At 42.9% G+C, this 24,160-nt stretch overlaps 1 protein-coding gene across 1 annotated transcript in view; it reads left to right on the top strand.

Moving 5' to 3' along the window:
- WIPF1 (WAS/WASL interacting protein family member 1) overlaps positions 1–15,292 on the top strand; it is a 53,876-nt gene extending 38,584 nt beyond the window's left edge. The window contains exons 4-9 of the mRNA XM_084209048.1: positions 302–431; positions 2,668–2,844; positions 4,044–4,805; positions 7,256–7,468; positions 9,121–9,234; positions 10,561–15,292. Coding sequence (XP_084065174.1) covers positions 302–431; positions 2,668–2,844; positions 4,044–4,805; positions 7,256–7,468; positions 9,121–9,234; positions 10,561–10,616 — 1,452 coding nt within the window. The 3' untranslated portion in view covers positions 10,617–15,292. The remainder of the gene's footprint in view (positions 1–301; positions 432–2,667; positions 2,845–4,043; positions 4,806–7,255; positions 7,469–9,120; positions 9,235–10,560) is intronic.
- The last annotated feature ends 8,868 nt before the right edge of the window (positions 15,293–24,160 follow it).

Genomic DNA, 24,160 nt, shown 5'->3' with positions numbered 1-24,160 from the left:
GAGATTCTAAATCATGAGTTCAAAAAAGATGAATTCACATAGAAGTGTACTGTGTCTAATGAATAATGTGTGTTAGAATAGCAGCAGTGTTGGAGACTTTGAGTCAGTAACAAGGCCAGCTACTTTTAATATCATTCACAAAAGCAGACATGGCATGCTACCTACCCACTCCAATGCTATTAAAACAGCCACTGAAATATCAAGTAACTATTTATATCTCAAGTAACTATATTTAAGCAGAAATTTGTATCTAGAAGTTGTGGTTTATTTTGCCTCCTCATTTTTAATTTTTATTTTGCAGGCAAATACTGAAAAGCCATCCCTAAGCAGGTCAGAACAGGCAGGGCGAAATGCTCTATTATCTGATATTACCAAAGGAAAAAAGCTCAAGAAGACTGTTACTAATGACAGAAGTGCTCCAATTCTAGACAGTAAGTATGACTTTACATGTTGGAATTTCTGTGGGTAAGAATGGTTCTACAGATCTGAAAGCAGAAAATTATTTTATATATCATCAGATGAATTGCCATGAGAGTAGATAAAAGAAAATGCCAGAAATTGGTATGCATAAAAATAAATTCTATTCATCATGAATGAACAGTCAGATGAGGAATCAAGTACTGCTTATTAAATGTGAATGCTAATTTTTTTGCTAATTCTCAAAAAGTGGTTTATTTTCCTATTGGCTTATATCAGAAAAATATGCAAGTTCTACCAGGAGTTCTGCTGAGGACGTGCTGCAGATCAGGCAAACAAAACCCCATAAGGACTGAGGAGAGGACAGAGAATTAAGTGGAATTTCAGACTCTACTTTTGCATAAACAATATAAGAATAAATGAATGCCTGGCATGACACCATTGGCTCCAGTACCACTTAGAGCAAAACCTGAGCCAGAAGCCACAGCTCTACCTGTGTGTCACTGCTGCACGCAGTTTTGCCACTCCTGGAGTGACTCAGGGCTGTTATCTTTTTAGACAGCCCAGCAGTACTGCACAAAGCAGTGACTCCACTTACCTGAATGGAAATGAGGTCTCCATCCAGCTGTGCTGCTGCTGTGTCTCACAGCACATCTTGGCAGGTGCCAAGAGGAGGCTGGAGAAGCCTGTGTAGCAGAAGTATTGGGAAGGCAGAACAGAAACAAAGAAGAGTGAGAACACAGGCCTGTGCTGACATAGAACAGCATTCATTTCCAGAGGAGAAAAGACACTTCTTCAGACTGATTAGCAAATGGGATACACCTCAGTCTAGGTTTGGCCATGCAATTAAAGGCTGGACTGTGATAGGAACATGATGACAAAAGAAGGAAATGCCTAGAGGAGTTTGACCAAATCAAAATAATAAAAAAAAAATTGGATAAAGTTCTGCAATCAGCCAGCTACAGTTTTTAAAGATTATCTCTGAATGTGAAGTTACGTGTTCTAGCTATGTTTGGGCTCGCTGTTATTTGAATTCCCACATAGCTATAGTAATGAGCTGGAGGGGATTAAAGGAGGGGGTAAACAGTAGGATAAAAATGATGCAGCCTATTATCTTATTTACATGAATTAGCAAATCATGATGAAAGACTTAAACCATGGTAGCAGCATTTCTCCAGAGGTTCACACCCTATCTGAGTCAGAGCTGAACTGAGTTGACATGCTTAAGAAAGAGAAGGACAATGTGAAACATTCCCCCATGGATACACTCTTCATTTTTTCTTGAGGAAATTTTTAGAAGAGCTTTTCATCCACAGGTTTTAATTACTTTGAAATCAGTGAAAATTTTACCCACCCAAACTTGTAGAAATCAGGATTCCAAGAAATTAAGCAAGTGATGTTAGCCCATGTGGCCCAGCATCTGAGAGCTGATTTCCACAAATATCCCAACCTGGGCACCTGCTGATTTTGCAGTGATGCTCTGATTAAGATTCTTCCATGTACTGTAGTTGTGGAAACATTTTCATTTTACTTTTGGCAACTCAGTTGTCACAGCAGAAATATTGACATTAGAGAGCAATGGGAGAGAAAAGGGAGAGATAGGGCTGATAAAATAATTCCTGCCTGTTGGAAACATTAACAGGTCATGATCCTGTCACCGCACTTCTGAACCTACAGAAATGGCATCTCCTCTGCTGCCAGGCTTTCTTTTAATAAGTGGATATGTTGCAATATCATCAATAATGAGAGAGTTATGTGCATTCCCAGCAGTGATTCTCAGAGACACCTTCAAGAGGAGGGACCTTCTGCCTTTTTCCTTCCTTCCCTTTTTCCCATGAGATTGCCCTGTCTCTGCTTATGGAGAAGTGGAGGGGAAGGATAAGAGAGTAAAAGTACGAAGAAACAGAAGAAGCAACTGAGGTGCTAACAAAGACTATATTATGTTCTCAGAGGTCCCATCCATGCTCAGTTCCAAATTCTTTGCAGCAATTTGCTCTGCTCTCCAGTCTAGAGCAGACTAAAGTAGTGATGGCGTAATCAAACACAGAGGCTATGGTTATTGTGGTTATTGCACCAGCTCCTCCACAGTGCAGTGGTGGTGGTGATGATGGCAGCTGTGATGGTCCAAACCTTGTGTGTTTTGAAAGTTCATCCATTTTTTCCCTAGCTACAAGCATTACTCTAATGAAAGAGGTGACTTTGCAGGATCAGTCCTGCTTCACTAATATGGGGGATCTTTTTTCCCAACAGAGCCCAAAGGATCTGGCGGAGGTGGTGGCGGTGGCTTTGGAGGAGGTGGCAGTGGAAGCGGCGGGGGCTTTGGTGGTGGCAGTGGTGGCGGCTTCGGTGGCGGTGGACCACCTGGCCTTGGAGGCCTTTTTCAAGCAGGAATGCCAAAGCTCAGATGTACTGCAAGTCGAGATGCTGGTAAGAAAGATCTTGAATTTCAAGTGTGAAAAAACGGCATTGCTTAAAACCTTCATAGCACCGCAATAAATTACCTGCTGGGATTGAGAAAGCCATCAAATATTGCAGCTTCTTAGGAAATGTAATTTTCAGCTTGAATCTTGTTTTATTCTTGCTACTAGGTTTTATGAGGGAGAAGCCAGACTCCCTTTCCACCCATCCTCCTCATTATTGATGAAAGCTAAAGATCTTGGTAGTGTTGAATGGCTACCTGCAAAGTACAGTCAGGCAAATTAAGTCCTGCCTTAGCTGTTGGGTGTGCAGGACAAGAGGGGAACAGAGGAGGATCCAGGCTGATTCTTTCTTGTGCACCAGGAAAAAGGATCTGCTTTCCGAATGGAAAGTACTTGTGTCAGCTCCACAGCAGCATGATTTGCTGCTTAGGGAGTGCATGAGGCATCCCAGCTGGCTGGTATGCACACTGCAGATGGAGGCTTGTCTGGAGTGTGCCTCTGGCTGACAAAACAACTGCCCCAAGCCTCATGCCTCTTTAAATGAGGACATCTGGGGCCACTGAGTTTTTTAAGTTCAAGGACATAGGATTTCATACTTGTTGAAGGACTGTGCTATAGGGATTGTAGAGTGTTACAAATATTGCACATTTTATAGCCTAACATAATTTTCCAGCACATGTGTACAAAACAGTCTCTCAGAGCTGGTATTTTCTATGGTGTCACAGTCTATTTTTGGGAACTTGTATTAATACAAAAGTTCCTGGCATCACAGAACAGTACTTGTGAACTGCAGGGCCAGCGGCCTGCTTCCTGACGTGCACAACTACATGATTAGATCACAGCTACTAGAAAGGGCTGAAAAGAGCTTTTTGATGACCTTTTGTTGTTAAATGTAATTTAAAAGCTAAGATTTCTTTGTTCTCAGGTTGATGCTCTTCGGTACTTTTTCTTCACCATTTCTTCCCTCCCCGTTTTATTGCTTGCTGTATGATGGCTGCATCACTTGTGTTACCTTGTGGCCACTTAACTCGCGCCTCATAAGCAATATCAGGATGTCACCTGGTACTCTGGAGTGGCTTCCCAATGGTACCGGTGTTGGGGCTGAGCCTCAAGGCAGGGGTGCCCCGTGCCGGGCTGCGAACGCAGACCCTCGGGAACCGCGGCCCCGGTGCGACGGCGCTGACGCTCCCTCTCCTGTGTCCGCAGACGCCGGGGGAGGCCGGCCGCCCGTCCTGCCGCCCGGAGGCCGCTCCGCCGCCGCCAAGCCCTTCTCCCCGCCGAGCGGCCCGCCGCGCTTCCCGGGACCGCCCTCGGGGCCGCGCACCGCCGCCCCGGACCCGCAGAGGAGCCGCGTGCCGCCGCCGAGGCCCGACGGCGGCTCGAAGCCCGAGGCGGCGCCGCCGCCGGTGCCCAGCACGCCCCGGCCCATCGCCTCCAGCCTGCACAACCGGGGCTCTCCGCCGGTGCCGGGGCTGAGCCGGCAGCCCAGCTTGGGGCCGTCGCCCCCGCCCTTCCCGGGCAGCCGGGCCGCGGGGTCGGCCTCGCCCCTCCGGCAGCCGGGCCCCGGCGCGCCGTCCGCCTTCTCGGGCAGGCCGCCGCTGCCGCCCACCCCGGGCCGGCCGGCCGAGGACAAGCCGCCGCCCCCGCCGCCGCCCCCCGCCGGGCACCGGCCGCCCGCCGCCCGCGAGGCGTCCCTGCCGCCGCCGCCGCCGCAGAACAGCAAACCGCCCGTGCCCGCCGCCCCCCGGCCCGCCCTCGGCGCCCCGGCGCCCCCGCTGCCCCCCGGCAGGCCGGGGCCGCCCCCGGTCCCGCCCGCCCCCGCCGGCGGCGACGAGATGCCGCGGCTGCCGCAGAGGAACATCTCGCTGGGGTCGTGCCCGGCGCCCGGCGGGGGCCGCTCCGGACCGCTGCCCCCGCCGCCCGGAGAGAGACCGCCGCCGCCCGTCAGAGACCCGCCCGGCCGCTCAGGTGGGGACAGGGACAGGGGAGAGGGGGCTTTGGCCGGGACAGGTGGCACGGGAGAGGGTGCTTTGGCCATGCCCCCGCCAGTTTCACGTGCGCAACAAACACATCCCAGGATGACATCCCTGTTAGGCACTAGGAATTCTGCGTTGGGAAGCGAGGGTTTGTGCATCATCAAGGAAAGTCAAAGTGCATCACCAGTGTGCTCACGTGTACTTCTACAGATCTTGGTTATCTTCCATTATAGTCACTGTAATTGAAGAGGGTTGCAAAGGGATTTCCCCATTACGTTCTTTGATGCAAAGCAGCTTCTGGTAAAGTGACGGCATCTGACTTCCTGAGTCAACCAGCGTGAGTTCATGGTCGTGTTCTTGCAAGTGGAGGTTTGTAGAACCTGACCTTCTACGTGTTCAGAGACACAAGCGCAGTCAAATACGACAGCTTTAATAAAAGACCTAGCCAACAGCTGTTAAATGTAATAGCACTTGTTACAGTGTGACTAAGTGTTGTTACCATATGTAGACTAATTTGTTACCAAATTAGACTAAAAGTAGAATCGTCTCCTTTGACCAATTTCATAATGTATTTTGCCCTCTGTGACAACTGTTCATAACTTTTAAGAATTGCACATCATAACTCAGCTCTCTGATACCTGATAGTTGTCTCTTTGGAGATGAGAGAATTTACAGGGCACAACTGAGCCCTCTTACATCAGGTGGAGAAAAGCATTCCACAGAAGAGCCTGCTGGGAAACTCCATAGAGTTGCCTTTCATTTCATCCTTTGGAATAAACTCAGAAATCATCTCTAGCTTGCCCAGTCCTAGACAATAGAAATGAATGTCATGGGAGCTCCCATAGACAGCTATGTTGCTTTCCAGCTCCTTGAACCAGTTTGGAGCGGCAACACCTATAGCAGCTGTACAGAAAATAGTGGCCCTGTTACTGTGCTTTGTAGAGCTGGTTGCCAGCCTAGAGGATGACAAAACGCTAGTGCAGCCTGCAGTAAATAAATCAAAGAAATCCCATTACAATTGACCAAAGTGATGCATCAAAGTTGCAGAGAGTGTCTGCAATTATTCAGTCACTTCCAAGAGTTTGTTCTGTGGTGGCCTTGGCTTCTACCAGTGCTTTCCTACTTCACCCTTTTCTTTGGCAGATGGTTTTAGCAAACCTGCACTAACTTTCTTCTGGCTCAATTCTGTCTCAGTAAGTAGAAGGAAGTTGTAGCAGTACATTCTAAACATAAATACCTATTCTGCAGCACTTCAGTCTAGACAATGGAGTTTAGCTATGTTTAGAGGGAGCAAGCAAAAGTTGCTGAATGCTTCTCATTCTTTGAAACCATTCCCTAAAGGCAAACTTCTGTAATTTGTAAAATAAGAAGGGGAGCAAAAATATACGAAAACCAGCATGTTTCTTGAAATGTTTCAATGGTTTTTGCTGGGGCCACAATATCTATTGCTCTCTTTTTCAAAGTGCATGTCCGTAGATAGATTTCATCAAGAGAGGGAAGCATTTATTGAAAATTAACATAATTGTCAGTTGCCCAACTGCACCAAGCAGAGGTAGTGAGACTTTTGAACATGAGTAACTCTCCACACCCTCTGCTTCACCATCTTGTGTCCTAACCACGGGCACCTCTCTCCCTGGCAAAAGCAGCTTTCCTGTCTTTATTTACTGTCCTTGTAGAAGCACCCTTCCCCTGCCCTCAGGACAGCCCTGGGTCTGCATTACAGAGGCTGTGCCTTCTTATTTGACCTGTCACGTCCATGCCAGTTACAGATACACAAACACTGGAAATGCCGGTCTATGTGTGAGGTCTGTTTCCAATTTCCAAGGAGATGGATATGCTCCAGCTACTGAAAAACCTGTCATGCAGCTCATTTGTTTATAAATGAGTGAGCTGATGGGCTGCTGCTTAACACAGCCACTCCTGGGCAGAGCTCCCCTGTGCGCCACCACACACCCAGAGGGAACCCCCACTATAACCAGAGAGCCTCTAAAGGTAGCAGGTGTCTTCTGTACACGTTCTCTTGCCTTGCAGTGGTCCATAAAAAGGAAATGTGTTATAGTTCGGACCTCCACCACACCCTGAATTCCAGCTGTGACTTCTGCTTGTTGTGGCCACTGTTAATTTAGAGTGGTTTAAATGTACCTTCCAGGACCTTCACAGAGGCTTCTGTAGCTGGGGAGAATAGGAGCGTGGACACTGCAGTGTGTTTGTTTAGATATACCTGCTCCTCTGAGCTGTACTCTGCAAATCAGCACTAAATCCCTAGAGAGCCCTGCAGAGCAGGGAACTGGGTGCTGGGGGCCACTACCCTTTGGGGCCAAGGGTCCTGAAGCAGCTCTTTTTGTTAGTGGGAGGCCTTGGGATGCCAGCAGTGCCTTTCCACCGGCAGAGTAACCCCTGGTGTTAACAGCATCTGTGTGTTTGCTTCTTTCCTCGCTCTAGGCCCGCTCCCACCGCCTCCTCCCATCAGCAGGAACGGAAGCACCTCGAGGGCTTTGCCCAGCACTCCGCAGCTGCCCTCCCGGGCAGGGCTGGACAGCCAGAGGGGCGGGCCGCGACCTCCGCTTCCCCCCGACCGGCCCGGCTCGGCAGCGCCGCCGCCGCCGCCGCCACCTTCGGCAGCTGTCAGAAACGGCTTCCAGGATCCAGGCGATGGTGAGCCATCCTCCCAGCTCTTTGCCCTCCGTTGAGAAGGTGTAGTGGCTTTGGCCCTAATACCTCAAAAGAGGTTTGGGATAGAGACTGGGTTTCTAGTGGCGACCTTTGGTTTCTGACCAGCAGAGGTGTCGCTTGGGTCTCAATTAACCCCAGCAAGTAGGAACAGAATAAATATGCCGTATGTAGTGCAGAATTGCAAAGTCATCAATGCAGTCTCCAAAATAACCCTTTGAAAAATACCCTGAAATAAAGAAAGGGACTTGTTTCAACTCTAATATGAATTCAAGCCACAGCTACACCGACACTTCCGAAGTCAGAACAAGTTAGATGACTCAAAAGCTGAAAGCTGAAAAACAGATGAGGGAAGAGATTGTCAGAACATTGCTGAAAATGTCAAGTATCTATTTCTGCTATGTTTATTAAAAAGATGAGGTCCAAGATTGCTGTGTTTTAAAGATTCGTCATGCTTTTCTTTTTAATTGTTTTCTATTTGTGTAGAACGGATAAATCCTTCAGTTAATTATGCGAGGGCAAAATTGGTATTTCTGACATTTATAAGGTTAGAAAAAAGTAAACAGAAAATGAAACTATAACTCATGCTTTTGAAACATCTTCACACATCAGGTAAGGCAGAAGGATCACAGGCATATTTCTTCCTGCACAAGTCATTTGCAGGGCTCAGAACATGCAGCTTCTTTACACACTGGTTTCTGATTGCAGCCTTTGGAAGTAAACATAGAAAAACTGGATCCAGCAAATAACCACATGTACAAATGCCAGGTAGAACTTGCTCAGCTGTTCATTACATTGTGCAGTAAAATACAGCAATATCTCAATAAAGTTATGGTTACAAAGTCCTGAAGCAAGCAAGTGAAGAAATGACAAAGTTTAGATTAGCCCACATTTTCTTCTTTAGGCTTTCAAAATCAGGTGCAGAACAGAGCTCTTGGAACATCTCCCATTATTTCAATTAGGAAACTGGTATGCTTGCTTTATTTAGAGTTCTATAGACTCAGTAAATACAGCAAAAGGGCCCCTGTAGTCTAAAGTGATATAGCTTCAAGTGATATGTTTTCCCATTTTTGACACTAGTTATATACAGGATTCTCTGTCATAAATTTTAGCATAATGGATATTTTTCTTCTTCCAGTATAAATGTTAAGAGAGAAAAAACAGTGCTTATAGGAGTGTGCTTTTAATGATGCATTTGAGTATATCAATGACACTTGAATATTGGTAAATTCTATACAAGGAACAAAATCCTGTTCTGAAGTAGGAGAAACAAGGCAGTTCTGGTAGCACAAATATATATATATATATATATATGTGTGTGTGTGTGTGTGTGTTAGAAAAGCAGATCTGTTATACATGGAAGGGAGAGTAAGACTTATTTTAGTGGAATTATGGCTGTTTTCCTGATCTGTAATTTTGCATTAAACTGGCAAAATGGTTGCTTTGATAGAAATTTTTATTCCCAAATTAACCTAAAGCATCAGCATTCCCTGACTTCCTAAGAGAACGCTGGTTCAGTACGCAGCTGTGTAAGCATTTTGCAATTTAAAACATGCATTAAACATGATGTCAGTGTCAATTGACTTTCCTAAGCTATGTCAGAAAACTAATGAGTAAATTGCATGGGATTTTTTCAGATGAATGGGAAAGCAGATTTTCTTTTCATCCGATATCTGATTTGCCACCTCCAGAGCCATATGTACCCATGAACAGAAGTTATCCCAGTAAACTAGCAAGAAATGACAGTAGAGGTAAGTTGGAATTTCAGTGTATTGTCCTAAAACCAAGTGCATGGGAAAGAGTCTGGGTGCTGAGGTTTCCAGAGTTCTCAGGCTAACAGTCTGGTCATCCTTCCTCACCACACAGGAAAAGCTAAATGCAAGTTCATAGGTAAAAGCCCTCTAAAACTTTTTGAGTGGGGAATTGTTTGTTTTTTTAAGTTGAAACATGTACTGTAAGTGACCAACTCTGCCATTACAGTCAGCCCTTCTGCTCTAGGTACCCAGAACCACAAAATCCCTCAGAACTTTCTCCTCATTTCTCATCTAAATTCATGCACAACTAATTTATTTTTGTGCCAGCATCATCCTTGAGTTTAGTTTTCCTCTCTTCTTGTGTGTTAAACTCTTCATGTTTTTTAAGACAACAGTTGTATCCTCCTCTCAGTTTTTGTTTGGCTGGGCTGAATAAATCCAGATGGATGTACTACACTCTGCTTCCAAGCCATGTTCTCTGATTAGCACAGCTGCTTAGGTATACACTTCTGTTTGTTTTTGTCTTTTCTGATCTGTGTTACATGCTGTTCCAGCTCAGGTTTCAAACACGTCTTCTACAGCATGAATGTTTCCTATCTTTTTTTGTGGTGGTGGTACAAAAAAAGGGGTATTTTGCCTGATACACCCAAGGATCCATTACCTCTTTCACAAGCAATGACATTGGTGGCTCATAGTTATCCTGTAATCATCTGTATAGGCAGATGCTTCTCTCCTGTTTCCAGATGATGAAGTTTTGGTTTGAAGCAGGGATTTCTGTTAGTTTCTGACTGTTCACTTTGCCCTGTTAGCTTTCATCCCATTTGTATTAGTCCACAAAGGAAGGCAAAGTAACAATACACCTTTTTTGTGTTTCCTTTTGCGAGTTTGCTATGATTAATTTTCATACAGGGAAAAACATTAAAAGCTTTGAAATTTTACTGTGTTTACAGCTTGCCACTTTTTGTTGAGATTTGCATGTATTGCAAGTAGCACTGAGAATAAATTACTAAATAAATTAGTACAGCTAACAAGAACTATCTGTTTTGGAAAGGGGAAAATGGACCAAAATACATATGCTTTCCAGGCATTAGGGATAGCCTTAGTTAAAAACGTTATTTTACAGTATTCGAAGTTCTGATGTTATTTAATACACTAACCAGAAACTCTACAAAGATTTGTTGATTTGTTGTTTTTTTTTAAATGGCCAGGCATGAAAATTAGTAGATCTTCACCAGTTACTGAATTATTTGCTTGGGTGTAAACTCCCCCTTCAAAAGGAGGAGTATTCCAGGAGGAGTAACACAAACCTTCTTTCTCTTTTAGGTGGTTCTGTCCGAAAAGAAAGAGGTGCCCCCCCGCTCCCGCCCATACCCAGGTGAAATGGGTTCTGGCCCATCTTTGGGTGACGTCTGTGCTCAAGTTCCCTTCGAGTCAGTCTCCTGTCCACATGACTGGAATGTAGTCTGTCGTGATTGATTTCCACTTTTGGCTTGTCGGCTGGAACAAACTTCAGTCTCTATTACAGAAGTAATAGATGTGGCTTATGGACTATAGTTGCTCAAAGCTCTGAATTTTATTCGCTTAAACTGCAGGCATTTTGTGGACCCTACCGAACGTATGTGCATCATGCTTACCATGCCCAACCCCGTCCCCTGGAGAGCTCCGTGGGAGGTCTGGCTTTGAATTTGATAGAGCTTGAACAAAGCTGTTTCATTCACTTTGGGTACAGTAGCTGTATTATTTTAATGATAAAGTATTTGATGTTTAAAAAAACAGTTGCTGGGTAAAAAGTGTAGCCAAGAGTTCCCTGGATCCTTCTTTGCATGCCTAACTCAGCCTATCTGCTTCTGCAAGCCATAGACCTACTACATGGTGACAAAGAGTTCATCTTTAGCTTTTTTACTTCAGCTTAGTCAAGCAAATCTTAAACAATGCACAACACATCCTGCCTCAAGGATGAAGTATCCCTGGCCTTGTTTTTATCTGCAGAGAATCTTCCCAAGAAAAGCACAAGTGAAGAATTCATCAGCATAAAAATATATATATTTTTTTAACTATCTTTCCTCTTTTTTTAATAGTGTTATGTGTTCTGTGACCTAATTCTGTCCTACTCTTATGTGGACCAACCCACATCATGTCATCCGTGCCTTGGATTGCTGTAACGCCCTCTGCCTGGTAGTGCATGGGCAGAGTCCTCAGAAGGCAGTCTGAGTGCAAACACAGCAATTATTGCAGTTGCAGGCTCCTCCTGTAAAGCATCACTAATGCCAGTGCTCCACAGACTGCTTTCCAGTTGTTTCTTTGGTACAACTAAATGATGGGGTTTGACTTAAAAAGCTTCTTGGCACTTAGGTCATGAGTCTCAGAGGGCTTATGTTTGACTTCCATTATGGTAGAGCAGCCAAGGTCAAAAATGTTCCTCAGTGAAAGCCCTTTGATGTTGTGAGGGGGGTCTGGGGTTTGTACATTCAAGTGGGAGCATCCAAAATTTGCTGCCTGCACTTGTTCAAGAGAAATGGAAAGATTTGGCTATGAAGCTTGTCCTTTCAAATTTTGCTGAAAGGAGTCTCTACAGAGAGCTGCAAGGCTTATGATAGAAGAAAGAGAAAAGTATTCTAACATTGTGGCAAGTGGGTAATATGTTTAATGGCTTTTGAATTTTGCGCACGAGAAAAGAGCTCATTGTATGAGTGAATTTTACAAGTGGGTCTAAGTGCGTGTAAAATACCTTTGGAAATTAGGGGAAGATTATAATTCTGGATTTGAAATATTGGTGAATGATAGCTCTTTGTTAATTGGACCTCTGAAAAATATCCTCTCAGTCTCATCAGCAGTATGTTTCTTCAGTGTTTTCCTTGGGATCCCTACCAAGCCTGTGTCAGCAGCTGTGCTTCACAGGGTGTTGCTTAAAAAAACCCAAAATTAAACATAGAAACTAGTCATGTAGGTTAAGAAAATGTTTCTCTAGCATGGGAGATATCATCCTAAGTACACTCTGTGGCTAGAGTGAGGTCAGTCCTTGAGAATCTAGGGAATTTAGCCAAAGAGAGTCTGGACCCTGCTGAAATGTCTGTGAATAGGGCTTTTTGCTCTGGCTGTGAGCAGGGGGAGGGGCAGATCCACTTCTGCCTGGCAGCCTGGACATCACATTGAAGGGGATGAGACTAGAGTTGGATTTGGCCAGATCAAATTTAATTTGGTCTTTTCAGTGTTTGTTTACAAAATCTTGTTAGCTGTGACAGCATTGATTATGTACTTGTTTTTTACATTTTTATATCTAGTGACCTATTTTTAGTTACTGTTTATGGTCTTGAACCTGCAATGAAATGCGCAGGCGCAGGGATGTAGCTACATCCAGTTGCAGGATCGTGGCTGTAAGAGTTCCTTAAACAGATACTGGTGGGACCTCCATGTGACAGGTGCACCTTGGGATCAAACCTGGCACAATGCTGAATTTGTATATGTATTTTATGGGTGTCACTTAAAGTGCCTGTCTCTTTGGGTTATTATTTTGTGAATAGAAGTCCACATAAGATTTTTAGGCTAATAACTTAAAGGATAAATTATTGTATTCATATTTTAAAACTGAAGCACTTAATGCCTTTCTAAGGAAGAATAGTTTGAATTTAAGAATACAATATTTTCAGTACCTTGACTTGCCAAATCTTTGTTAATATCCAAATAGCTATGTAGCCAAAAAAAAACGCCAACCCTCCAGAAATTATTTTTTTTATAACTTACCTGCTTCCAACATAACTGTTTTACTTTGGTAAGTCAATGAAAATGCTGTCCAGTGTTCTTCCAATCCTCTGCATAATTCAAAATATCCTGTATTTGATCATTTCAGCAAGGTTTTCTGACCAGAAATCTGGACCACTACCAAAGACTTGGAAAACCAGCTTCAGTTTCACTTTAAAATGTGCTGTAAAAGGCCCCCAGTTAACAAGCCAAGAATCCTGAGCTGCTTAGGTTTTAGAAATTATTTTTTACTCTAGAAAATTCTTCAGAATAGATGTTTGGCATACATGTAAAATAGCTTGATACTGCAGAAAGGGGCATTTTTTTTCACATAACAACAGCATTTCCATTTATATGTTTTGCTGTAAAAGTCTCTAGATATATTCCAGAACAATGCAGCATTTTATCATTCAATATATTGCTTCTTGTAGCAGTAGCTATTTACAATATGATCAGTATTAAAGTATTTATTTCACTATGAAGTGTTAAAAAAGAATAATACAAAACAGGTTGAATCAATGGTGCCTTATGAATTTCTTAGTCAATTTTTCTGCCTCAGCACAAGAATTAATAGACATTGTTCTTCCAGGTCCTAAGTAAATAGTGCCGACAGTAGCATTTAACAGCGTTTGAGCCAAGCCCTGCTGTTGTTGTGTGCTCCATCTGCTAACTCCAGGTGGAGCTCAGTGTATGGGGAGGCCGCTGGATCAGTGTGTGGGTGAGGTGTATGTGGGCACTGGTTGGCTTCACAGCCAACTGCTGGTATTGCTCTCAAAATCCAGACCTGTCCCAAAACCAGTGTCTGATGCTGCTGTCCACACAGCCCAGCTGACTTCAGTCAGTGTGGTTGCATAGGTTACAGAAGTAAATTTGATTCACTGCTTGCATGTAGGATTTGCTGGGTTTGTTTCAATGGCATTGTATTATAAACCCTCACACCTCAGCCTGTCTTCTTACGTTACCACTGACGCTCACGCTGCATGACAGTGGCCACGGGTGTTTGTTTTTGTTTCATTCAATTCCATAAATAAAATGAGAACAACTTTTGTACCACGTAAAAATAATTTCTGCTCTATATTTTTGGAAGAAAAGCAAGTGTTATGTTTGTTATGACTTTCTGCACCAGCCATTGGGAGAAGAGGTCACAGTGATGAATGTTCAGAGTTGTTAAAGGAAACTCAGCTTGTGATTCAGGAAGTGTATATTTCTATAAATGAAATAAATAACATGGCAAAGTTCTTGTTTAAAAGCCAGCATTTCCCAACACTAAACGAATCATAAGGTTTGTGTTTTCTTTTCTGCAAGACAGCACTGTGAAGGAAGTTCCTTATATTGTCAGTTAAAAAACCGGGCAGTAGTTTCTCCTTGCAGCATCAGCGGTTTGCATGGCACTTGTAGAAGTAGATCTGTCTTGGAGCAGGGTATAAAGGAGATAAACTGCTATCATGCATCATTGTAACATAACAATCTTCTGTACAGAAGTGCAGAAATAGGAAGGGTACTTATTTTGCCTTGGAGGTAAAGAATGGAGTTGAGTGATCAAACAGATTATTTTAAGCAGAATGTCAAATGTTGAGAGACCTAGAGAGGGCCCCTTGGCCACGGGACACTGGAAAAGAGAAGATTGCTCAAGGAAATAAAAGCCAACTGGCTGAGTGTTACCAGTACTAGGGTAAAAAATAGGGTATAAAATGTGCACTTTGGAGTTTCACGTGGTGTGAACACCTTTGTCTCATAGCTGGGTGCAACAGCCTGATACAGCGGTACACTGACTCCATGGAACACAAATTGTGTGAGCCTTCATCCTTCCAACGGTATTCATCAGAAAATAAGGAGAATCTCTCACCTAAAATATCCAGGAGCACTTTAAGGGCAAATTCATGGAAAGGTTCTTCATGTACACTGGAAGAAATCAGGAATCTTGTAGCCTGTAAGATGGATGTGTTTGGACCATTCATTCAAAATCTAAACTGGAGCATTGGCAAAGAGGGGAATATTGGAATAACTCAGGCAGAAGCAGGGCATGTGTGTATGGTCTCAGTGAGTATGCAGCAGGTAGGTATGCAGATGTAAAAAGCAAAAATGGAAACAGCATGTCTTAAGGGAGTAAGCTTTTATGTATGTTGCCATTTTGAAATACAGTTTGTGGTAAATATTCCTTAGTGTAAACTAATGCATGCGGAGGAAGACATCTAAATTTGGACTTCCAAAGCCACACAAGAGGGCTATCTTGTGTGGCTTTGCACAAGGCTGAGCAAAAAGTAACATTTCTATCAGATGCTTAAAGTTTGAACTTTTTATAAAATATTAGTCTAGTTCTGTGAATTTTTTTGCTTAACATCTATTTTGTAAGTGATTTTGTTATTTTTCTGTCCTATACCAAATAAATGTTACTTTTATTTAATTGTTGTTGCAGACTGTTACACTGAGGACAAACACAGTTACTTCTTTGACAAAAGCACTTGTTGGCTTTAGCAGGAGCATAGCAGTGAGCCTGGCAGGAGCTGGGGTGAGCTGTTCCCCTCCTCTTCTGTCTGCCACTGAACAGCAGCACAGCAGTAATTCTCAGAGGACTTTGGTCCTACATACAATGTAGGACACCTGCAGATAAGGAGAAATGATGAGTTTACTTAAGGATAAAGAATGATTGAAAACCAGTGGTTTGTGGTGCTGTACTTGTAGGTTGCTGTTGGGTGAGGTGTGGCCATTGGCTCTTGGCAGGGCAAGCTAGGCACTTTCCAGGGGAAGATGACATGGAAAATCACTGTAGGTAAGTGTAGATTTTTATTTGTTTTGTCTCCACTCACAAGGCAGAAAGCTGCCAGAGAATAAGAAACAAATTAAACCCTCCTTTTAACTTTGGATCCCTGTTCTTTATCATAGGTGTTAAGCTTTTCAGATAATTTGGACCAGGTTCATCAAAGAAAGATCCTTTGATAAAAGTCCACAGGAGGTTCAAATTCAGGCTGCACTTCCAGCTTCCCCTCAGAAGTTAAAGGGTCATTTAGAAAGCTAAAAAGCTCTGTCCTATAATTCATCTGTCTTGCAAAGAGTTAAGCATCAGGTTTGCTCTCCTGCAGATTGTGGATTCTTTGACATCTCTGGGGACTGCTTTTTGATATCTTCATTTTACACACTGACTGAGACGAAGACCACCAACCCTTGTGTAGCCTGCAGACCCAGCAATGCTGATGCCTGGGCCATAGGAACAGAGAAACTATGATGGAGAGTGGGGAGAAGCTGGTGAGCTGTAAAGGATCTGGCTCAGCCGGCTGAGACCTTTGCAGATCTCTGGCAATAGCCTTGAATAAGAACACAGAGGTATGACTCTGATTATCAGCTAGTAGGACTGTCTGTTGCATGTTTTACCAAAGAAATTGTGGTTTTTTTCTGGTGATTTCAAGAAATCAAATTGTTTTTCTGGTGATTTCAAGAAATCAAATCGCTTGCTTGGCTTCAGAAAGAGGGAACTGAGCTGAGCACTCTGTGACCTTGTCATAACCACAACATAGTCCTTCCTTCATTTAACTCAAAAAATGCTGTTGATTTAAAAGAAACCCATGGGCTACCCTGTAAAACAGTTGTTACTGCTCCCTGCAGTTGCAGGAAGGCTCCTGTGTTGCACACAGCACACACACAGAAATATGCAACTCCTTTGATCGTGGTTCAGCAGTTTCCAATGACCTTCCTGCCTCCTATGCACAGGCTGCTCCCCTCTGCCCTCTCACCCAGTCTGACTCCATTTTACACTGAACACTGTAACTTAGTCCCAGCAAATTACTGATTTCAGAACTAAATATTGGCCCATACATCTCTGTAAAACACTTAATATATTATTTAGGTTAACTAATGAAATAGATCATTGGCAATCAAGCTCTTAACCTATCTAAAGATTTCAACAGCAGTCCAGGTACAGAAACAATCCTGAGGAAAGGATGACTGGCACAAAAATATTTTGATTAAACATAGAGAATAAATGGAGTGGTTGCTGCTAACATTACCTTGTGTCCAATAGCTGTCTACTGAGCAACAACATCAGATAATCTCTTCTTTAATCCTAAAACATATTTGTGGCTTATGATATGTGACTTCAGCAAAAGCTACATTCAAAATGTAAAATAGCAATCTATCATGAAAGCTGTCGATATGATACTGCAATAAGGCTTTTATCATTCCCATCATGTTTCTTCTTTGTTATTACCACTCTTCTTTTTCCTGCAGATAAAAAAGCTTTTTTTTCAAGAATGCTGAGATTTAGCCTACATAAATACATTTCTCATTTTCAAAATTAGATTCTTCTTGTTTTTTTGTTTTTTTTTTCTTTTTTTGGTGGAATACAGGAGATGCCTCTGCCTAAGCACCTCTAAATTAAAGGTGGACAGAGAGGGCTGTTGGTTGCTGTCCATCCTTGCTCTCTGCAAAACAGGAACTGGTGATCTCTCCCTGCAGTTGGGGCAGGGCTTTATCACTGTGCAATGCCTTTCCCAAAGGGGACCACTTGAGCTACCTTTTGCATGTGCCTATGTGCAAAAAAAATTTGGCTCCAACCTGGTGTGAACACTACACAATAAGGCCTGTAACCAGTTCCCTTCTGAAAATGTTTTTGTATTGATGCAAAGATGGCTGTTTAAGCAGTGGGTGTTGGGTGTGACCCAAGTTGAAGGAAGCATTCATGTATACAGGGATGTGAAAATTAGTCATTCCTGTCCTTCTCCTTTCTAGCAGAAATTCTAGTAAATTCAGAGTTACTGGTGAGCCCTTGTGTGCCCTGTGGAGCAGCAGAGCCCCTGCATCTGAAGGCTGAGCACTACCAAGCCATGAGAGCCAAAGGTATAGGCTGTACAGTACAGTACAGTGCTTTGAAGAGGGCAAGGTAAAGGCCGGGGGTGAAAGTCCAGGCTGAAACCCCAGTCTGTCATAGGTATTTTGATACTGGAACTAGTGTACCTGCAGATAACATCATTGTGCTGTTTGTCAGGGACTGCAGAGCCCATCAGTACTTTCTGTGCTGTCTCAAAACCAGCCCTCACTGCAAACTGCTGAAATCCTTCTGTTGAAGTTTTTTCCTGTCCTTACTTAAAACAGAAACTTTCACTTCTGTTATTTTACCAGGAGCTTGGGTGCCTTATGAAACCTGAGAGCCTTTGTTTGAAATCAGACAGATACATGATCCTTTCCTCTAAATAGATACTTTCATCTCCAGAGCCGTGCCTGCAGGACTGCTGCTGTGCTTTCATCCAAGTGCCAGTCAGCCGGGGGGCCGGTGTGTTTGCTCCAGTTTATTGCTGATTTAGAAACAATACCCTGCTGTGGGCTTTAAGAGAATCACCGTATGTGCCAGAACCTTCATTCCTCCCTCTCTCATACATATGGCCACTCGTGAGCAAGGGCAGGAATTGAAAATATATTTTTTAACTGGGAACGCGTCCAGTCCACGTCCAAGCATGAAAATGAGACGCCTTGTGTGTGTGTTTCAGCCAAGCGGGCGGGAGCAGGTGCGATGCAGCCGCAGCCCGGCGGTTCTCTCCGTGCCGCAGTTGCGGTGCGGCCGTGGCCGCGCGGTGTCGCCGTGGCCGCGCGGTGCCTCCCGCCCGTCCCGTCCCGTCCCGTCCCGGCGGTGCCCGGGCAGCGGGAGCGTTCAGCGCCCTCCGCCGCTCCGGAGCCTGCCCCGCCGCCCACAGCTGCCCCTGCCCGCCTGGTACCTCAGGTCCCTTCCACCCAAAGCGTTCCGTGAGGCCATTTCAGCATTTTAGGAATACTACGCGCTGTTTCACCACCGCGATTTCATTCCAGGCGCATCCGGCCTGACTCTTCACGCAGTTACGCGGTTGTTAGGCAAGTCACATTCCAGTGTTGGCCTTAAAATGATGCAACAGAATAATACACCTGACTACTCCACTGCAGTTCCACAGAAAGCAACACGTTATTAGACCTAAAAAAATCAAGTTTTTAACTAATAATGTTTAACTGCATCTGGGGAAGGAGATAAGAGTTAAAACAAAATGCCTTTTAAAACTGAAAATGCCAAGTGGAAGTAACAGAGACCTGTAAGGAAGCTACTCTGTCAATATTGCAGTCTTAAAATCAGTACTTACTCAAGTATTAAGAAAGGAGGTTCTCTGTATTTTTGTTGGCCAGTAATTTAAATGTAGTGACAAACTGCTGAACATAATGAGGAGAAGGTACAGCAGCTTCCTGCCGGAGAATTTGGGAAGAAAAGGGCTTGCTAACACAGTTCTGTGACACGAGTAGCAGAAAGGATTTAGTGGGGTAGTAGTGGTGAAATGAATATGAAATACATAAACAAAAAACTATTGGATTTCTATCACAAGAGGCAATACACTTCAATCCATGCATTTGATGGACAACATTTAAACTGTATTTGTGTAAGTAATAAATAGTGGTTTGCCAAATGGTGGGATATGGTGTGACCACGAATGGAAACTTAGTATACGGAGAGACTTTATGGAGATGTGGGTCCCATTCTGAAAATATTTCCAAAGCTTTTAATTGGTGGTACCAAAATAGGTTTTGTGGGTTGTATGGGTAGGTTTGTTGGGGTTTTTTTGGATTTGGGGGGGAGGGGGTGGTATATTTGGTGGGATTTCTTTACTAATCAGTTTCTTTCTGAATAAGCAACAGCTGCAGCAGGTCACACACCAGAAGCAGCTTATTTAAGCACTGCAGCTTGCTTTTAAATGGTTTTCCTGAGCAAGAGGGTTTAATGGTTTTCCTTAGCAGCATCTGCTAACTTGTGTGTAGTACTAATAGCTCTGCTGGTTTTATTCAGTTTTTTGGTTGGGGTTTTGGGGGTTTTTGAGGATTCAGGCCAAATTTGAGTAGTCTTCCAGTGACTGAGCACTCAGAGTACTGAGAACATGTAAGTAATAAGCTACCTATGCCAAAATGGGTGAAAAGGTTTCCTTAGGTCGAGGAAAAGCTGTAACTCTTACACCCTGTTCTTAATAATTTCATCACACACTGTTAGACTGTTAGCATGTGAAGATACTATAATATAAATATTATAAAAGTACTTAATATTTTAAGTGTCTACATATAGTAGATACAATTCTAACCATAATATGAGGCAAATGGAAAAACTTGATAATGATTTTCCAGCTAAAGCATTTGTGATCTGTAAGTTTAAATAGTGATTTTTTTTCTTTGAGTTTTGCATATTTTTCTCCAGTTGGTCTGGTTAGCTATGTAACTAATTTTTGAGTCCTTGCATTTGAATTTAGCAGACTACCTTCTTGCTGGGCCAAGTAAAATGTTGATGCCCTAGCATTAAGGATTGAATTTGTATGTTTAGGAGGTCTCTTCAACTTAGTTTTGGCTCCCCTGAAAGCAGTTTCAGAAAAAAAAAATTCTAGTGTTAAAATCACATGGGGTATTCTATTTAATTCCATGTAATTTAATTTGAACTTTTCTTTATTTTTTGCTTTAGCGAGGTCAATTTGCACAATATTTACTGGGCTTAATTTCTAGAGCAGTCTATTTCAACACACCTGAACATACATAATTATTGCTAAAGTCTTAGTTTGACTTTCTGCAATTTGTCTGTACTAGCTTCACGTATTTTCTTTTGGCAGATACAGTATTTTGAAGACTATAATTGTACCTTCAGTTCTGTGGAATTGTCTCAGCCACAGAACAAAGTAGAAGTGAATGACTGGAGTACAGTAAACATGGTTTCAAAACCAGCTTGGACATACACACTGTCTTACAAAAGATGCTATGTGAAAAATACCAATTAAGTTCCCGTAACCAACGCAGATAATGAGGTGGACAACTGCGAAATTACAGATGAGCTGATAAATTGCTTTCTTAAGAAGGAAGATCTTTTACAAAAGTGTTCCAAGGTAACTGAGGTGAATGTAAACATCCAATGAATCCCTCATAATTTCTGTGTTAACAAGCTTCAAGCTTATGAGTAACATGTGGCATTCTCCTGATCTCTGTGTTATATTGCTTTAAGGACACTCAGAATTTCTCTCAGGTGTTGGAGTTTTCTGTCTAAGCCTCAGAAGTTTTAGAAATTCTTTCATGGGACAAATGCTTTTTGTGTGACACCACCCTCCAGAGACACAATGCAGGGGCCTATTTCCTGTTTACAGATTAATTTTCCTCAGGTTTCCCTTGTTGCTTAACTGCCTCATCAACCATCTGTGTATTGTACACTATAGTTTATTTGCCAGTAACCATGTGAGTCAGTGTAAGTGACCAGACACATCTAGGTATTGATCAGCATTTCATGTCCTTCCTGCACGCCCTACACACAACTGTAGGAGAGCAGACATCACAAACCAACCAACTTTCTGAACCCCGAACTACAGCTTTCGATAACCAAAGTTAGACGTGCATTTTTGGATGGAGTCAGCTAAGAAAATTTAACAGAGGTCGAGCACGGGTCCCTGCCTTGTGCATTATATAATCCATTTACTTGTGAAGCAATGAGCAGTATGAAAAGGGTATTTTTTCCAGTACTGGAGTTACAAAGCCACATTGTCTGCAGGTGTAAATCCAATATTCATATAATGTGTGGCTCATTGTCAATAACCAAGGAGCATTGAGGAAGTATTTTTCCTGTGATTGATAAGGAGATTACCTAAGAAGTGCTAATGTCTCTATCCATTGCTGCAATTACTGTGTTGGTCAGATACTTGGATTTTTCCATGCTGTTGAAAACAAGGTGCGCAGCTGTCTGTAAATTTCCAGACAGATTTCATCCTGATGCATTTGCTGGCATTTTTTTTTTTTTTTTTTTTGTCTATTCTTGGAAAAGGTATGTTTTTCTAATACCCTACTGAGAGTTAATTTAGACAAATTTTCCACATTTTTAATCATAATGCTGTTTTGAAGCTCACCTGACACTTGCTACTGTAAGGCAAAGTTGTCTCAATTTTCACCACACCCTAACAATTTGACTACAATTTCCATTCTAGTTCTCTAGAAAAAAAATTTAAAATCCAATTTTAGTATTTTCAGAAACAAATGTAGAGAAATGTACTTCCTTACAGTAAATTCTTGAGTGCTTTTTTTCAGAATACCCCATCATTCCAGGTTTTGCAACAAGTGCTTGAGTTTACCAGCGAAGTAGCCTTCATCCAGTAGAAAGATGCATTTGTGACTTCCCAGGAAACCTTTCCAAACTGGCTCAGTTGTATGCCTTTGTAAAATGTTGTTATGTTGTCACTGGCAGTTCTTGAAAGGGACATTTTCTGAAACCTGCTCTCACTGAGAGAGTGAGCCTCTCGCAGTTCCTGTGTGGGCCCAGCCTGCGTGGGTGTAATTGTTGCAGGGAAATGAGTGTGATGAAAGCCACAGGACGACTCATGCAATGCTTGCTCCAGCTGCTTTTCATTGGCTAAGCTGCTGCCCAGATCAAAAAGCAGAAATTGTCTCCCATATCATCTATGGACTACTTTGGTGGCACATAAGTGGATGGAAACATCAAATTTGAGTGAAAACCAACAAAAACCAAGGGGGAGAGTAGTTAATGATTATACAATGTTATGTCATGTTAAGGGAATGCTCAGAAGGATTGAATTAAAATTCTGGGGACAACTTTCAGTTTGTGTTTGTTTAGTGGCTTTTGGAAAGCTTGGCTTTGCAACGGCAGTAACTGTTTTCTGTGATCCACAGTTCAACTGCCACAGCTGAGCTGCCAGTGGTAGAGGGTAGCTGTGATCAAGAGCTGATGACCTCTACAAACCTGTCCTACCAGGAGGTTGTACACAAAAAACTTGCCTTTCCCATGCATTATTTGCACTGTTTTAGCGGTGGGTATAGTTACGTTTGGGGGTTTAATTAATGCATGGGGGCTTTTTGATACTTCTGTGGGTTGGGTGAAACTCCATGAGAATTGATGTCCATGGCTGTCACCCTAAGTTTTCAGAGATCTTACAAGAAATTAAACTCTACAATAAAGGCAGGATGTTTGAACAGAAAGATGCTCCATGGAACACAAGGGGATGTTCAAGGCCAGAGAAAATGTGGCTCAAAGAAAGCGCCTATGGAGGTTTGGTCAAGTGTTGAGGGAGCAGAGAGGAGGTGTCAAACAGTGAGAAAATGCCGTCCTTTGCTGTTCTGGGAAGCAGGACTTTGTATGGTCTTTGGATATGGGCAGGAGTATCCTGTATATTGAATACTGCATTAGAAAGATTTCTTGACTTCAACATTAAGTTATCATTGCTAATTATCCAGACTGAAAAGAAGCCAGAAAACCATGCCCCTAACATTTCCCAGCCAAGTGGAGACCCGGTCCTGTAATGTCGTGCTTGAGTAATTCACAGTGCTGTTCTGGTGGTACAGTCTGGTTAACAATGATTTCATGTTTCTTAACAGGGCAAGGGATAAGACCCTAGTGTTCTTCTCTGTTCATCTCAAAAGAGGCTGCATGTCAATGATAGTTGCTCAGCTGCTTATAATATGCTTTAAATATTAAAATCTGCAAGAGGAAATATGCCATATTAAGTCCTATTTATATACTTTTGCTTCATTTATTTAGACAGCAGATATAATAATTTTACTGTATTTTTTTCACATGCCTTTGATACTACATCTTCATACTTTCAAGTATTTTACTTTTTCAAGGTTTTTTCTTTACTATTTACTTTTTTTAAGTATTACACTTTTAATTTGTTTGTGTTCCCCAAAAGATGACACAAGACTCAGGTCAAGTGTGCTTGCCTGATTTAGCTCGCTGTGTATGCCAGAGCTGAGGTGGAAACAGAGCTCTGTCCTGTGACTGCTGATCCCTTGGGAAATCAGGCTGGTGGTTGGTGGATATCAATAGCAGTCAATGAGCAGCCTGTCGCTGTCGAGGCGGTCACGACACAAAGCAGAGACCACAAGCAGTCTCAGTTGGCAACTCTTTATTCTTGAACATGGCTGATCTTTAATACACTTTCTGTTGTTGATGCTTCTTCTACCTGAACTATTGGTTACAGCACATCAACATAATTCTATTGGTGTAACTTATGGTGACTTAACTAACTTTCTAAAAATACTTCGTCTAGCTGCAAAGGTCTTATCTTTCTTCAATTCCTTACTTCTCTCAGTCTCTTTGGTGACAGCCCTGGAGAGAGCTCCTTATCAGGTTTTTCTTGCTTCTTCTCGCTCCTTTAGCTAACAGGCCTGCTGTCAGCCCCTTTCACAGCAGCCTATCCAGCCAAATGTATGC

The sequence above is a fragment of the Fringilla coelebs genome (assembly GCF_963513975.1).
Source record: "Fringilla coelebs genome assembly, chromosome: 7".
In the NCBI taxonomy this organism is placed as follows: Eukaryota; Metazoa; Chordata; class Aves; order Passeriformes; family Fringillidae; genus Fringilla; species Fringilla coelebs.
This window is presented reverse-complemented; position numbering and strand designations above follow the sequence as displayed.